Raw genomic sequence first — 16,613 nt, forward strand, 5'->3', positions numbered from 1 at the left:
GCGAAATTAGCCATCTGAAGACCTGACATCACGTGTTTCTTTGAATCCGGCACGGCGGAACAGGGATGGGGGGCCTGGGTGGCTTTAGCTATCCTGCCTGTGGGAAGCGCAAATAAAAGATCCCTTGCTGCTAATCGGAAAGAGTAGCCCATGCAGTGGCGACAGCGGGTTTCCTCTCAAAATCTGTGTGGTCCTTAACCATATGTCTGACGCCATATAACCGTAAATAAAATGTTTTGAGTGCGTCGTTAAATAAAACATTTCTTTCTTTTTTTCTAGTTTTCAAATGTTTACGGGGGAGCACTGACCCGAACCGTCTATAAACTTTGCTTTGTGTCCTCGATCTCAGTTAGTCCCCCTCACAATGTCTACTTGTTTCCGCCGTGTCTGTGAATATTGTCAAAACTAGGATTTTATATCATCTATACATGTCAAGATTAACCAAAAAAACCAAAACATTTCTATTGGCATGAAATTTATTTGCAGTACACATTTGTCAGCAGATCTGAGTAGTAGGAACCGAGTCAGCAGTCTGTGGAATATATTGTTATACATCAGGTGAATCTTATCCCCAGGCATTGCGCTATCTAGAGATGGTATGAAACGTCCGTGTATATCGAGACAGGTCCACATTTACACGATCTTAGAATTTAGAACGGATCCAGTTGACGACGCTGATGACGTTGCCAACGCTGTGTACAAACGTATTATTTGTACAGATTAGCCCTGAATGAAGAATTCCGTACAGAGAAAACCTCCCATCAGGCATTTCAAAAGCGACGGCGCCTCCTACGTCACCCTGAAAAACAAGATGTCACATGCTAAATGACGTCACAAGGCCGTTGCTTCTTGTCTAAGACTATATATATATATATATATATATATATATATATATATATATATATATATATATATAATACCCCGTAACAGACGTGTTTTTCTTTTCCTCAATAATTTCAGTTTAATTTGCAATAAAACTAAAGAAATGTGTCATGAAAATAACTAATAAGTTCCATTCATTGGTGAAGCTAAATATAAAACAGTAATATCAACGTAATAGTGAAACAATACTGACATTCTAAACAGAAAAATATGTTTCATAAGTAATTTATGGTGAAAGGCATACAGAGCATTTTATTTAATGACTAAACAGTCATTAAACAAAATGCTCCGTATGTCGTAAACATGTCACAATGACAGTAAACTCAGGGTAGTCCCTTTAAACATGATACAATGACAGCAAACTCTGTGTAGTCCCTTTAAACATCAGATTCTTACAATGGCCGCAAACTCAGCGCAATCCCTTTAAACATGATACACTGGCCGCAAACTCAGGGTAGTCCCTTTAAACATGATACACTGGCCGCAAACTCAGTACAGTCCCTTTAAACATGATACACTGGCCGCAAACTCAGGGTAGTCCCTTTAAACATCTTACAATGGACCCAAACTCAGGGTAGTCCCTTTAAACATCTTACAATGGACGCAAACTCAGGGTAGTCCCTTTAATCATCTTACAATGGACGCAAACTCAGTACAGTCCCTTTAAACATGTTACAATGGCTGCAAACTCAGTACAGTCCCTTTAAACATGATACACTGGCCGCAAACTCAGGGTAGTCCCTTTAAACATGATACACTGGCCGCAAACTCAGGGTAGTCCCTTTAAACATGATACACTGGCCGCAAACTCAGGGTAGTCCCTTTAAACATCTTACAATGGACCCAAACTCAGGGTAGTCCCTTTAAACATCTTACAATGGACGCAAACTCAGGGTAGTCCCTTTAATCATCTTACAATGGACGCAAACTCAGTACAGTCCCTTTAAACATGTTACAATGGCTGCAAATTCAGGGTAGTCCCTTTAAACATGTTACAATGGCCGCAAACTCAGGGTAGTCCCTTTAAACATCTTACAATGGACGCAAACTCAGGGTAGTCCCTTTAAACATCTTACAATGGCTGCAAACTCAGTACAGTCCCTTTAAACATGATACACTGGCCGCAAACTCAGGGTAGTCCCTTTAATCATCTTACAATGGACGCAAACTCAGTACAGTCCCTTTAAACATGTTACAATGGCTGCAAATTCAGGGTAGTCCCTTTAAACATGTTACAATGGCTGCAAACTCAGTACAGTCCCTTTAAACATGATACACTGGCCGCAAACTCAGGGTAGTCCCTTTAAACATGATACACTAGCCGCAAACTCAGGGTAGTCCCTTTAAACATCTTACAATGGACGCAAACTCAGGGTAGTCCCTTTAAACATCTTACAATGGCTGCAAACTCAGTACAGTCCCTTTAAACATGATACACTGGCTGCAAATTCAGGGTAGTCCCTTTAAACATGTTACAATGGCTGCAAACTCAGTGCAGTCCCTTTAAACATGTTACAATGGCCGCAAACTCAGTGCAGTCCCTTTAAACATGTTACAATGGCCGCAAACTCAGTGCAGTCCCTTTAAACATGTTACAATGACCGCAAACTCAGGGTAGTCCCTTTAAACATGTTACAATGGCCGCAAACTCAGTGCAGTCCCTTTAAACATGTTACAATGGCCGCAAACTCAGTGCAGTCCCTTTAAACATGTTACAATGGCCGCAAACTCAGTGCAGTCCCTTTAAACATGTTACAATGACCGCAAACTCAGGGTAGTCCCTTTAAACATGTTACAATGGCCGCAAACTCAGGGTAGTCCCTTTAAACATCTTACAATGGACGCAAACTCAGTACAGTCCCTTTAAACATGTTACAATGGCCGCAAACTCAGTGCAGTCCCTTTAAACATGTTACAATGGCCGCAAACTCAGGGTAGTCCCTTTAAACATCTTACAATGGACGCAAACTCAGTACAGTCCCTTTAAACATGTTACAATGGCCGCAAACTCAGGGTAGTCCCTTTAAACATCTTACAATGGCCGCAAACTCAGTGCAGTCCCTTTAAACATGTTACAATGACCGTAAACTCAGGGTAGTCACTTTAAACATGTTACAATGGCCGCAAACTCAGGGTAGTCCCTTTAAACATCTTACAATGGCCGCAAACTCAGGGTAGTCACTTTAAACATGTTACAATGGTAGCAGGGTAGTCCCTTTAAACATCTTACAATGGCCGCAAACTCAGTGCAGTCCCTTTAAACATGTTACAATGACCGTAAACTCAGGGTAGTCACTTTAAACATGTTACAATGACCGTAAACTCAGGGTAGTCACTTTAAACATGTTACAATGGTAGCAGGGTAGTCCCTTTAAACATCTTACAATGGCCGCAAACTCAGTGCAGTCCCTTTAAACATGTTACAATGACCGTAAACTCAGGGTAGTCCCTTTAAAGATGTTACAATGACCGTAAACTCAGTGCAGTCCCTTTAAACATCTTACAATGGCCGCAAACTCAGTGCAGTCCCTTTAAACATGTTACAATGACCGTAAACTCAGGGTAGTCACTTTAAACATGTTACAATGGCCGCAAACTCAGTGCAGTCCCTTTAAACATGTTACAATGGCCGCAAACTCAGTGCAGTCCCTTTAAACATGTTACAATGGCCGCAAACTCAGTGCAGTCCCTTTAAACATGTTACAATGACCGCAAACTCAGGGTAGTCCCTTTAAACATGTTACAATGGCCGCAAACTCAGGGTAGTCCCTTTAAACATCTTACAATGGACGCAAACTCAGTACAGTCCCTTTAAACATGTTACAATGGCCGCAAACTCAGTGCAGTCCCTTTAAACATGTTACAATGGCCGCAAACTCAGGGTAGTCCCTTTAAACATCTTACAATGGACGCAAACTCAGTACAGTCCCTTTAAACATGTTACAATGGCCGCAAACTCAGGGTAGTCCCTTTAAACATCTTACAATGGCCGCAAACTCAGTGCAGTCCCTTTAAACATGTTACAATGACCGTAAACTCAGGGTAGTCACTTTAAACATGTTACAATGGCCGCAAACTCAGGGTAGTCCCTTTAAACATCTTACAATGGCCGCAAACTCAGGGTAGTCACTTTAAACATGTTACAATGGTAGCAGGGTAGTCCCTTTAAACATCTTACAATGGCCGCAAACTCAGTGCAGTCCCTTTAAACATGTTACAATGACCGTAAACTCAGGGTAGTCACTTTAAACATGTTACAATGACCGTAAACTCAGGGTAGTCACTTTAAACATGTTACAATGGTAGCAGGGTAGTCCCTTTAAACATCTTACAATGGCCGCAAACTCAGTGCAGTCCCTTTAAACATGTTACAATGACCGTAAACTCAGGGTAGTCCCTTTAAAGATGTTACAATGACCGTAAACTCAGTGCAGTCCCTTTAAACATCTTACAATGGCCGCAAACTCAGTGCAGTCCCTTTAAACATGTTACAATGACCGTAAACTCAGGGTAGTCACTTTAAACATGTTACAATGGCCGCAAACTCAGGGTAGTCCCTTTAAACATGTTACAATGGCCGCAAACTCAGTGCAGTCCCTTTAAACATCTTACAATGGCCGCAAACTCAGTGCAGTCCCTTTAAACATGTTACAATGACCGTAAACTCAGGGTAGTCACTTTAAACATGTTACAATGACCGCAAACTCAGTGCAGTCCCTTTAAACATGTTGCAATGGCCGCAAACTCAGGGTAGTCCCTTTAAACATGTTACAATGGTAGCAGGGTAGTCCCTTTAAACATCTTACAATGGCTGCAAACTCAGGGTAGTCCCTTTAAACATGTTACAATAGCTGTAACTCAGAAACTCAGTGCAGTTCCTTTAAATTACATCGAGTAACAGGTTCTCTAGTGGGTCAAGTCGACCCTGACTGAATCACTTACTGCGCAAGGCACTGCGGTGTTGTTGCTGATGGGGTTGCTGGTGTAGCACAGCATGCTGTCGTGCACGGGTTTGATAAGGTCGCCCTCTATAGTGAATTTGAAATTCTTACACGTGTCCAGATCCCAAAGCTTGACCATGTCCTCCTTTGGTGTATCGCTGGGAGAAAAGGATCCTGGAATTAAAATACACAATTATTTTAATAAGAGACTGCCATGAGCTTGATTAAGGTATTTCCGACTAATAGAGTCTTGTTTAGTGACAGACGGATGGACAGACAATCAGACCAAGACGAAACCTATTATAGTCCTATATTGTCCGGAAGGATATAAATGTACAAGATGCGGGCGGTGGGGTGGGGTTGGGGGCAAGTAGTACCCCCCAGTGTTGGAGCAAATCCTCAAATTCGGGAAAAACAGTAGAGATATTCTGGCAAAATTATCTGCCCTGAAACCTTTTCTCCATTTATTTCTATCATTCTACCCACTGTATAGCTATTTGACAGTAATGCTAATATGAATAAATTCGGGCATTTTCATTTAATATGACCGGCCTCGGTGGCGTCGTGGTTAGGCCATCGGTCTACAGGCTGGTAGGTACTGGGTTCGGATCACAGTCGAGGCATGGGATTTTTAATCCAGATATCGACTCCAAACCCTGAGTGAGTGCTCCGCAAGGCTCAATAGGTAGGTGTAAACCACTTGTACCGACCAGTGATCCATAAATGGTTCAACAAAGGCCATGGTTTGTGCTATCCTGCATGTGGGAAGCGCAAATAAAATATCCCTTGCTGCCTGTCGTAAAAGAGTAGCCTATGTGGCGACAGCGGGTTCCCTCTAAAAACAGTGTCAGAATGACCATATGTTTGACGTCCAATAGCCGATGATAAGATAAAAAATCAATGTGCTCTAGTGGCATCGTTAAATAAAACAAACTTTACTATTTATTTTTCATTTAATACGGGCAAAAATCAGCCTGCCCCCTTACAATATGGGAGCCCGTATGCCTAGATATGAATGAATGAATGAATGAAAGAACGGTTGATTGAATGAACGAACAAACAAAGGAAAGAGAGAATGAACGAACGAACGAAAACAATAATGGAGGAACGAACAAACAAACGAAAGAAGGAACGAACGAACGAAAGAACGAACGAAAGAATGAATGAATGAATGAATGAACAAAGTATGGTTATATTCTTACCAACAAGTGAGCCCCATCCGTTCGTCTGAACATCTGTATCACAGGAAATGACCGTGTCATTCTGAGGTAGGCAGATCACTGACGCACATTCCGTGCCCCCATAAGCCGTGAAGGGAGAGTTCACTTTGATCATAGCGAAATCATTTTCTGAAAGAAAAAACACAAAACAACCCCAATCACGTCAGTTAAAATCTAGCCATGGATTAATACGTGCTCAGTGATAGAGCGATCGTCTGATGTCTAACTTTTTACTGGGCATCTTCTTCTTGGCCAGTCTGTCCATATAAGTGTTGCAGTAAATATTACATTGCATGACATAACATGATATGGCATGGCATGGCATGGCACGGAATGGCATAGCATTACGTGGCATCAGCATGGAAATGGACATTCTCGGATTGTCCTATTAAAACATTCTAGGATTGTTCTGTTAAAACATTCTAGGATTGTCCTATTAAAACATTCTAGGACTGTTCTGTTAAAACATTCTAGGATTGTTCTGTTAAAACACTCTAGGACTGTTCTGTTAAAACATTCTAGGATTGTTCTGTTAAAACACTCTAGGACTGTTTTGTTAAAACATTCTAGGATTGTTCTGTTTATGGTATTCTAGGATTGTTTTGTTAAAGGACTGTAGGACTGTTCTGTTGAAACACTCTAGGACTGTTCTTTTAAAACACTCTAGGATTGTTATGTTAAGGCACTCTAATATTGTCCTGTTAAAACGCTCTAAAATTGTTCTGTTAAAACACTCTAGGATTGTTCTGTTAAAACACTCTAGGACTGTTCTGTTAAAACATCCTCGGATTGTTATGTTAAAGCACTCTAGGATTCTTCTGCTAAAACACTCTAGGATTGTTATGTTAAAGCACTCTAGGATTGTTATGTTAAAACACTCTCGGATTGTTATGTTAAAACACTCTAGGATTGTTCTGTTAAAGCACTCTATGATTGTTCTGTTAAAACACTCTAGGATTGTTCTGTATAAAACACTCTAGGATTGTTCTGTTAAAACACTTTAGGATTGTTCTGTTAAAACACTCTAGGATTATTCTGTTAAAACACTTTAGGATTGTTCTGTTAAAACACTCTAGGATTGTTATGTTAAAACACTCTAGGATTGTTATGTTAAAACACTCTAGGATTGTTATGTTAAAACACTCTAAAATTGTTCTGTTAAAACACTCTAGGATTGTTCTGTTAAAACACTTTAGGATTGTTCTGTTAAAACACTCTAGGATTATTCTGTTAAAACACTTTAGGATTGTTCTGTTAAAACACTCTAGGATTGTTATGTTAAAACACTCTAGGATTGTTATGTTAAAACACTCTAGGATTGTTATGTTAAAACACTCTAAAATTGTTCTGTTAAAACACTCTAGGACGGTTCTATTAAAACACTTAAAAGACTCTCGGACTGTTATGTTAAAACACTCTAGGATTGTTATGTTAAAACACTCTAAAATTGTTCTGTTAAAACACTCTAGGACGGTTCTATTAAAACACTTAAAAGACTCTCGGACTGTTATGTTAAAACACTCTAGGATTGTTATGTTAAAGCACTCTAGGATTGTTCTGTTAAAACACTATAGGATTGTTATGTTAAAGCACTCTAGGATTGTTCTGTTAAAACACTCTCGGATTGTTCTGTTAAAACACTCTAGGATTATTCTGTTAAAACACTCTCGGATTGTTATGTTAAAACACTCTAGGATTGTTCTGTTAAAACACTTAAAACACTCTCGGACTGTTATGTTAAAACACTCTCGGATTGTATGTTAAAGCACTCTAGGATTGTTCTGTTAAAACACTCTAGGATTGTTATATTAAAGCACTCTAGGATTGTTATGTTAAAGTACTCTCGGATTGTTATGTTAAAGCACTCTCGGATTGTTCTGTTAAAACACTCTAGGATTGTTCTGTTAAAACACTCTAGGATTATTTTGTTAAAACACTCTCGGATTGTTATGTTAAAACACTCTAGGATTGTTATGTTAAAACACTCTAAAATTGTTCTGTTAAAACATTCTAGGACTGTTCTGTTAAAACACTAAAAACACTCTCGGATTGTTATGTTAAAACACTCTAGGACTGTTATGTTAAAACACTCTCGGATTGTTATGTTAAAGCACTCTAGGATTGTTCTGTTAAAACACTCTAGGATTGTTCTTATAAAACATTCTAGGATTATTTCGTTAAAACATTCTAGGATTGTTCTGTTAAAGCCCTCTAGGATTGTTCTGTTAAAACACTCTAGGATTGTTATGTTAAAGCACTCTAGGATTGTTATGTTAAAACACTCTCGGATTGTTATGTTAAAGCACTCTATGATTGTTCTGTTAAAACACTCTATGATTGTTCTGTTAAAACACTCTAGGATTGTTCTGTATAAAACACTCTAGGATTGGAAAACACTTGTTGTTCTGTTAAATTATTCTGTTAAAACACTCTAGGATTGTTATGTTAAAACTCTAGGATTGTTATGTTAAAACACTCTAGGATTGTTCTGTTAAAACACTCTAGGACGGTTCTATTAAAACACTTAAAAGACTTATGTTATGTTAAAACACTCTAGGATTGTTATGTTAAAGCACTCTAGGATTGTTCTGTTAAAACACTCTAGGACTGTTCTGTTAAAACATTTGAAACACTCTCGGACTGTTATGTTAAAACACTCTCGGATTGTTATGTTAAAACACTCTCTAGGATTGTTCTGTTAAAACACTCTAGGATTGTTCTGTTAAAACACTCTAGGATTGTTCTGTTAAAACACTCTAGTTATGTTAAAACACTCTATTCTGTTAAAACACTTAAAACACACTCGGACTGTTAAAAACACTCTCGGATTGTTATGTTAAAGCAATCTAGGATTGTTCTGTTAAAACACTGTTAAAACACTCTAGGATTGTTATGTTAAAGTACTCTCGGATTGTTATGTTAAAGCACTCTCGGATTGTTCTGTTAAATCTGTTGTTCTGTTAAAACACTCTAGGATTGTTTTGTTAAAACACTCTCGGATTGTTATGTTAAAACACTCTAGGATTGTTATGTTAAAACACTCTAAAATTGTTCTGTTAAAACATTCTAGGACTGTTCTGTTAAAACACTAAAAACACTCTCGGATTGTTATGTTAAAACACTCTAGGACTGTTATGTTAAAACACTCTCGGATTGTTATGTTAAAGCACTCTAGGATTGTTCTGTTAAAACACTCTAGGATTGTTCTTATAAAACATTCTAGGATTATTTCGTTAAAACATTCTAGGATTGTTCTGTTAAAGCCCTCTAGGATTGTTCTGTTAAAACACTCTAGGATTGTTATGTTAAAGCACTCTAGGATTGTTATGTTAAAACACTCTCGGATTGTTATGTTAAAGCACTCTATGATTGTTCTGTTAAAACACTCTATGATTGTTCTGTTAAAACACTCTAGGATTGTTCTGTATAAAACACTCTAGGATTGTTCTGTTAAAACACTTTAGGATTGTTCCGTTAAAACTCTCTAGGATTATTCTGTTAAAACACTCTAGGATTGTTATGTTAAAACACTCTAGGATTGTTATGTTAAAACACTCTAGGGTTGTTATGTTAAAACACTCTAAAATTGTTCTGTTAAAACACTCTAGGACGGTTCTATTAAAACACTTAAAAGACTCTCGGACTGTTATGTTAAAACACTCTAGGATTGTTATGTTAAAGCACTCTAGGATTGTTCTGTTAAAACACTCTAGGACTGTTCTGTTAAAACATTTGAAACACTCTCGGACTGTTATGTTAAAATACTCTCGGATTGTTATGTTAAAGCACTCTAGGATTGTTCTGTTAAAACACTATAGGATTGTTATGTTAAAGCACTCTAGGATTGTTCTGTTAAAACACTCTCGGATTGTTCTGTTAAAACACTCTAGGATTATTCTGTTAAAACACTCTCGGATTGTTATGTTAAAACACTCTAAGAGTGTTCTGTTAAAACACTTAAAACACACTCGGACTGTTATGTTAAAACACTCTCGGATTGTTATGTTAAAGCAATCTAGGATTGTTCTGTTAAAACACTCTAGGATTGTTATGTTAAAGCACTCTAGGATTGTTATGTTAAAGTACTCTCGGATTGTTATGTTAAAGCACTCTCGGATTGTTCTGTTAAAACACTCTAGGATTGTTCTGTTAAAACACTCTAGGATTATTTTGTTAAAACACTCTCGGATTGTTATGTTAAAACACTCTAGGATTGTTATGTTAAAACACTCTAAAATTGTTCTGTTAAAACATTCTAGGACTGTTCTGTTAAAACACTAAAAACACTCTCGGATTGTTATGTTAAAACACTCTAGGACTGTTATGTTAAAACACTCTCGGATTGTTATGTTAAAGCACTCTAGGATTGTTCTGTTAAAACACTCTAGGATTGTTCTTATAAAACATTCTAGGATTATTTCGTTAAAACATTCTAGGATTGTTCTGTTAAAGCCCTCTAGGATTGTTCTGTTAAAACACTCTAGGATTGTTATGTTAAAGCACTCTAGGATTGTTATGTTAAAACACTCTCGGATTGTTATGTTAAAGCACTCTAGGATTGTTCTGTTAAAACACTCTAGGATTGTTCTGTTAAAACACTTTAGGATTGTTCTGTTAAAACACTCTAGGATTATTCTGTTAAAACACTCTAGGATTGTTCTGTTAAAACACTTTAGGATTGTTCTGTTAAAACACTCTAGGATTATTCTGTTAAAACACTCTAGGATTGTTCTGTTAAAACACTCTAGGATTGTTCTGTTAAAACACTGTAGGATTGTTCTGTTAAAAGACTAGAATTGTTCTGTTAAAACAATTCTAGTCTTTTAACAGAACAAATTAAAGCATTGTCAGTGTGTTATGTATAGAGCACCATCGGATTGTTTTGAATAAAGCATTATCAGAATGTTCTATATAAAGCATTGTCAGGTTGTTCTGTATAAAACACTATCAGATTGTTCTGTATAAAACACTGTCAGAATGTTCTATATAAAGCATTGTCAGGTTGTTATGTATAAAACACTATCGGATCGTTCTATATAAAACACTGTCAGAATGTTCTATATAAAGCACTGTAAGAATGTTCTATATAAAGCATTGTCAGGTTGTTATGTATAAAGCACTATCGGATTGTTCTGTGTAAGTCACTGTCAGAATGTTCTATATAACGCACAGTCAGTTTGTTCTATATCAAGCACTGTCAGAATGTTCTATATAACGTACAGTCAGTTTGTTCTATATCAAGCATTGTCAGAATGTTCTATATAACGCAGTCAGTTTGTTCTATATCAAGCACTGTCAGAATGTTCTATATAACGCACTGCCAATTTATTCTATATAAAGCATTGTCAGGTTTTTCTATATAATGCAATAATAAGATGAGACAACAACTACCTATCGAGATAGTACCTTCCATTATAGGTCAAAATTATAATTGTTTTTATTAAGAACCCTCCTACACAAACAGCAAAACAAAACCACAAACAAACAAACAAAAAACGCCCCAAAACACCCCCGAAAACAAACAAAAACGCCCCAAAACACCCCCGCAAACAAACAGACAAACGAACAAAACCACAAACGTCAAAAACCTCAACAATAAACAAAAACCACACAAACGTCACAATGCCCCAAACAAACCCTAAACCACACACACACACACACACACACACACTCTCTCTCTCTCTCTCTCTCTCTCTCTCTCTCTCTCTCTCTCTCTCTCTCTCTCACACACACACACACACACACACACACTCACAAAATAAAACACCAATAACAAAAGCCAAAAAATACCAATACAGGCCTACGACGCTTCCTATAAACATTACTTCAAAGACTGAAGTTTTATTTAGTGCCGTTCCAGAAATTATTTAATTATTAAAGAGACATACCCTAGTTTTTAAACACTAAGGCATATTTGTTACTATTATAGCCGTTTTTGATAACAGAAATCATACTTTACTTAGATTTTATGGTTTAGATTATCAATTTCCGTACATTCGAAGTGGTTTTGGTCTTCTTGGTGTTTTTAAATATCACAAAATGTATTCATCATATTTTTAAAAACGCACGTGCTTCTGAGAAGTAACAGTTATGGAGTCTAGTTTTAGTCTATTTTTAGAGGATATTTCACCATTTCAAAGTCACAGACTCGTGTTTCACTCAATTGTAACTTGTAGATTGAATAAATTTAATGTTAATTTTCACGGGTTGAAACTAGGGTCTGTCCCTTTAACTGGCAAGGGAGGTTGCCTACGGGCTTGCAAGAGTTATGTATCCCCGCGCCCCTCTCTCCCCGCCCCCCCCCCCAGTTCTTTCGTATCTTGACCTGTGGTAGGGGTACAAGTAGATCCAGTTTCTGTGTAATAAATTCTGGAACCGGCCCTAGTTTGTGATATTTACCACCGGCCTTCGAGGGGTCCGTCTGACTGGGATCGATGGCATTGGGGGCGTGGTAGGCAGGGTGGAGGTGTATCTCAGAGGCGTTTCTGATTTGATCCAGTGTCTCCACGTTTGACAGGGACTTCTCCGCGGCAACAAGTGCTCCGTGACTGTAGTCCGGGAAAGGCTGGAACGCGCTGAATAATAACAATAACAACAACAATAATAATAATAATAATTATTATTATTATTATAATTATAACAAAATAACCACAATGATAGTAATAATAGTAATAATAATAATAATAATAACAACAACAATAACAACAATGATACTAATGATGATGATAATAATCATCATAATAACAATGATACTAATGATGATAATAACAGTGAATATATTAATACTACTACACTACTACTACTACTACTACTACTACTACTACTACTACCACCACCACCACCACCACAACCACTACTACTACAATTACCACTACCACCACCACTACTACCACCACTATTACCACCACCACCACCACCACCACTACTACTACCACTGCCACTACTACCACTTGAGATTAAGTGTCTTAACCACTACAACCCCGACGTCAGCCTTTAACCTCCACCTCCTAGTCTTTAACCTCCACCTCCCAATCTTTGACGTCCACCTCCAAATGTTTAACCTCCACCTCCAAGTCTTTGACCTCCACCTCCCAGTCTTTGACCTCCACCTCCCAGTCTTTGACCTCCACCTCCAAATGTTTAACCTCCACCTCCCAGTCTTTGACCTCCACCTCCCAGTCTTTGACCTGTACCCCCAGCATTTGACCTCCACCTCCCAGTCTTTAACCATCTCCTCTCAGTCTTTGACCCCCCAACCGTGATAAGTGTATATCTGTTTCTCTGTGCAAATCAGGTGTTATAAATGTGAACTTGTACCCACTTCGAAGTGTGGTATCTGGTTATTTGTGGTATTAACATGTATAATTGCATTTATTATATACAAGCCACTCCCATTTGGTCGAACTGTTACATAAACATCAGAGAACTGTTCCGAGAGTATTTCCGAGATTATACCCAAGGCGAGAAGCTTATTTAATTTCAATTCAACTTATTTTCTTGCTTATATCCAATTAAGGTTCAAGCACGCTGTCCTGGGCTCACACCTCAGCTATCAGACAGTGGGTTAGTGATTAATGAGAGAGAAGAGGGTGTAGTGATCTTACACCTACCCATTGAAACGTTAAAAAAAACAAGCACAAAAAACCCACACACACAAACAACCAAAAAAACAACAACAAAAAACCCCTCAATCCCCCCCTAAAAAACACCCCCCAAGATTTTTGTCAACTAATGTGTGAAAATACACGTCAATCGTTGACATAAAAATCGTATTCGATCCCCCCCAACCCCCCAAAAAAACCCAAACCAAAAACAAACCCCAACACATTAAAACACACACACACACACACACACACACACACACACACACACACCCCCCAACCCAACAACAACAAAACCCCACCATGAAGTATCCTCTACATATTAATGTTTAAAAGTGTACCTACAGCAACGCACAGGATGCCGTGGTGAGCACCCATTCTGTATCGACAAGCACACCGGCACACATGTGAACAGAGTTCGTCAAATCGGTTTTCACAGGGTCCGCAGAAAGACTCCTTCGAATCGATACCTGCCAAGGACTCGAACAGTTTGCAGAAACAGTGCCACAAGCTGCACGGATACAAAACAATAAAGAAAAGAAATTAAAATTTTAGAAAGCTCTAGCCCATGCACCACGACTGGTATATCAAAGGCCGTAGTATGTGCTATCCTGTCTGTGAGATGATGCATATAAAAGATCTCTTGCAACTAATTGGAAAACAAAATGTAGCGGGTTTCCTATCTAAGTCTATATGTCAAAATTACCAAATGTTTGACACCCAGTAGCCGATGATTAATAAATCAATGTACTCTAGTGGTTTCGTTAAACAAAACAAACGTTAACTTTTAAAAGATCATTATGGTAGACGTCGGAAGAAGGGGGAGGTAATTCTGAAGATTATAGGCGCCTACCTTTCACCCCAGGTGAAAGAAGGGGGTAATGTGTTTTGCTTAACGACACCACCAGAGCACATTGATTTATTAATCACCGGCTATTGGATGTCAAACATTATTGATTTTGATCTATCCTAGACCGACCGCGCATCAAGCGAACGTTTTATTCAGTAGGCCACGTCCCGCCCCCGTGAAAGAATGCTTTTTTTTTTTAAATATATTTTTTATTTAACGACGCACTCAACACATTTTATTTACGGTTATATGGCGTCGGACATATGGTTAAGGACCACACAGATATTGAGAGAGGAAACCCGCTGTCGCCACTTCACGGGCCACTCTTTTTCGATTAGCAGCAAGGGATATTTTAAATGTATCATCCAACAGACAGGATAACACATACCACGGCCTTTGATATACCAGTCGTGGTGCACCGACAGAGGATCGATCCCAGACGACCACGCATCGAGCGGGAGCTTTACCACTGGGCTACGTCCTGACCCCGTGAAAGAAGGAAGAAATGTATTATATAACGATTCTCTCAACACATTTTAATTACGGTTATATGGCGTCGGACATGTATGGTTACGAATTGCACAGACAATGTGAGAAGAAACCCGCTACCGTTACGTAATGGGCAACTCTTTTTCATTAGCAGCAAGCGATCTACCGCAAACCAGATAGTACATACCACGGCCTTTGTTACACCAGTTGTGGATCACTGGCTGGATCGACAAATAGGCCAATGGGCCCACCGATAGGGATCGATCCTTGACCGACCGCGCATCAGGCGGCCACAGACAAGATAGTACATACCACGGCCTTCGTTACGCCAGTTGTGGATCACTGGCTGGAATGAGAAACAGGCCAATGGGCCCACCGATGGGGATCGATCCTTGACCGACCGCGCATCAGGCGGCCGCAGACAGTGACAGGGTAGTACATACCACGGCCTTCGTCACGCCAGTTGTGGATCACTGGCTGGAATGACAAATAGGCCAATGGGCCCATCGATGGGGATCGATCCTTGACCGACCGCGCATCAGCCGAGCGCTTGATCATCGGCTACGTCCCGCCCTGATAATTAAAATAAGACTTACGAATGCTTCCCGTGCAGCACGATTCCACTGGAGACCCAATTGAGCAAGGCCATTGCCCGAAAGACTTCATTCCATTTGGGCACGCGCTCAGCGGGAGACACTGGCCCCCAAAGAAGGAACAGTAGTCTAAAAAGAAAACAATATATTATTGACATTTAATGGGGTAAAAAGTTGAGATATTTGGCTACTGGTTTACCTGCCGTTCTACACTCTCACACGCACGCACGCACGGGCGGACGGAAGGACGGAGGCACGCACACACAGCGACACGCACACGCGCACACACATATTCACACACGCACACAGTAACGCACACACGCATACACACATCAGTCACACACGCGCGCACTCGCGCAAACACATGCACACACATAAATATATACACACATAAACACACACACACACACGCGCGCGTACGCTACCAAAGCAACACACGCACACACACAGCCACACACACACACGCGCGCAATCACACGCGCACACACACCACACACACGCGCACACACGCACATGCACACACACAAACACACGCACACACACGCACACACAGACACCCACAAACACCCACACACATAAACACGCACAAACACGCACACACAGACACACAAACACGCACACACACAGACTCGACTATCCCGTGTTTCCGTCATTGCTGTCATCAATGTATTAATACTAAAGAAAGAAAGAAAGAAATGTTTTATTTAACGACGCACTTAGCACATTTTATTTACGATTATATGGCGTCAGACATATGGTTAAGGACCACATAGATTTTGAGGGGAAACCCGCTGTCGCCACTTCATGGGCTACTCTTTCCGATTAGCAGCAAAGATATTTTATTTGCACTTCCCACAGGCAGGATAGCACAAACCATGGTCTTTGTTGAACCAGTTATGGATCACTGGTCGGTGCAAGTGGTTTACACCTACCCATTGAGCCTTGCGGAGCACTCACTCAGGGTTTGGAGTCGGTATCTGGATTAAAAACCTCATGCCCTCGACTGGGATCCGAACCCCAGTACCTACCAGCCTGTA

The 16,613-nt window shown here is 39.5% G+C and overlaps 1 protein-coding gene across 1 annotated transcript; it reads right to left on the reverse strand.

Annotated features, from left to right (window-relative positions):
* Positions 1-464: 464 nt before the first annotated feature.
* On the reverse strand, positions 465-15,699 carry LOC121388150 (mite allergen Der f 3-like). Its single transcript, XM_041519385.1, has 6 exons — positions 15,580-15,699; positions 13,990-14,155; positions 12,443-12,618; positions 6,026-6,172; positions 4,825-4,997; positions 465-799 (listed from the first exon to the last, which is right to left on the reverse strand). The coding sequence occupies exons 1-6, from the start codon at positions 15,647-15,649 to the stop codon at positions 644-646; spliced, it is 888 nt and encodes a 295-aa protein (XP_041375319.1). The 5' UTR covers positions 15,650-15,699; the 3' UTR covers positions 465-643.
* Positions 15,700-16,613: the final 914 nt, after the last annotated feature.

Source organism: Gigantopelta aegis, chromosome 14 (assembly GCF_016097555.1).
Source record: "Gigantopelta aegis isolate Gae_Host chromosome 14, Gae_host_genome, whole genome shotgun sequence".
In the NCBI taxonomy this organism is placed as follows: Eukaryota; Metazoa; Mollusca; class Gastropoda; order Neomphalida; family Peltospiridae; genus Gigantopelta; species Gigantopelta aegis.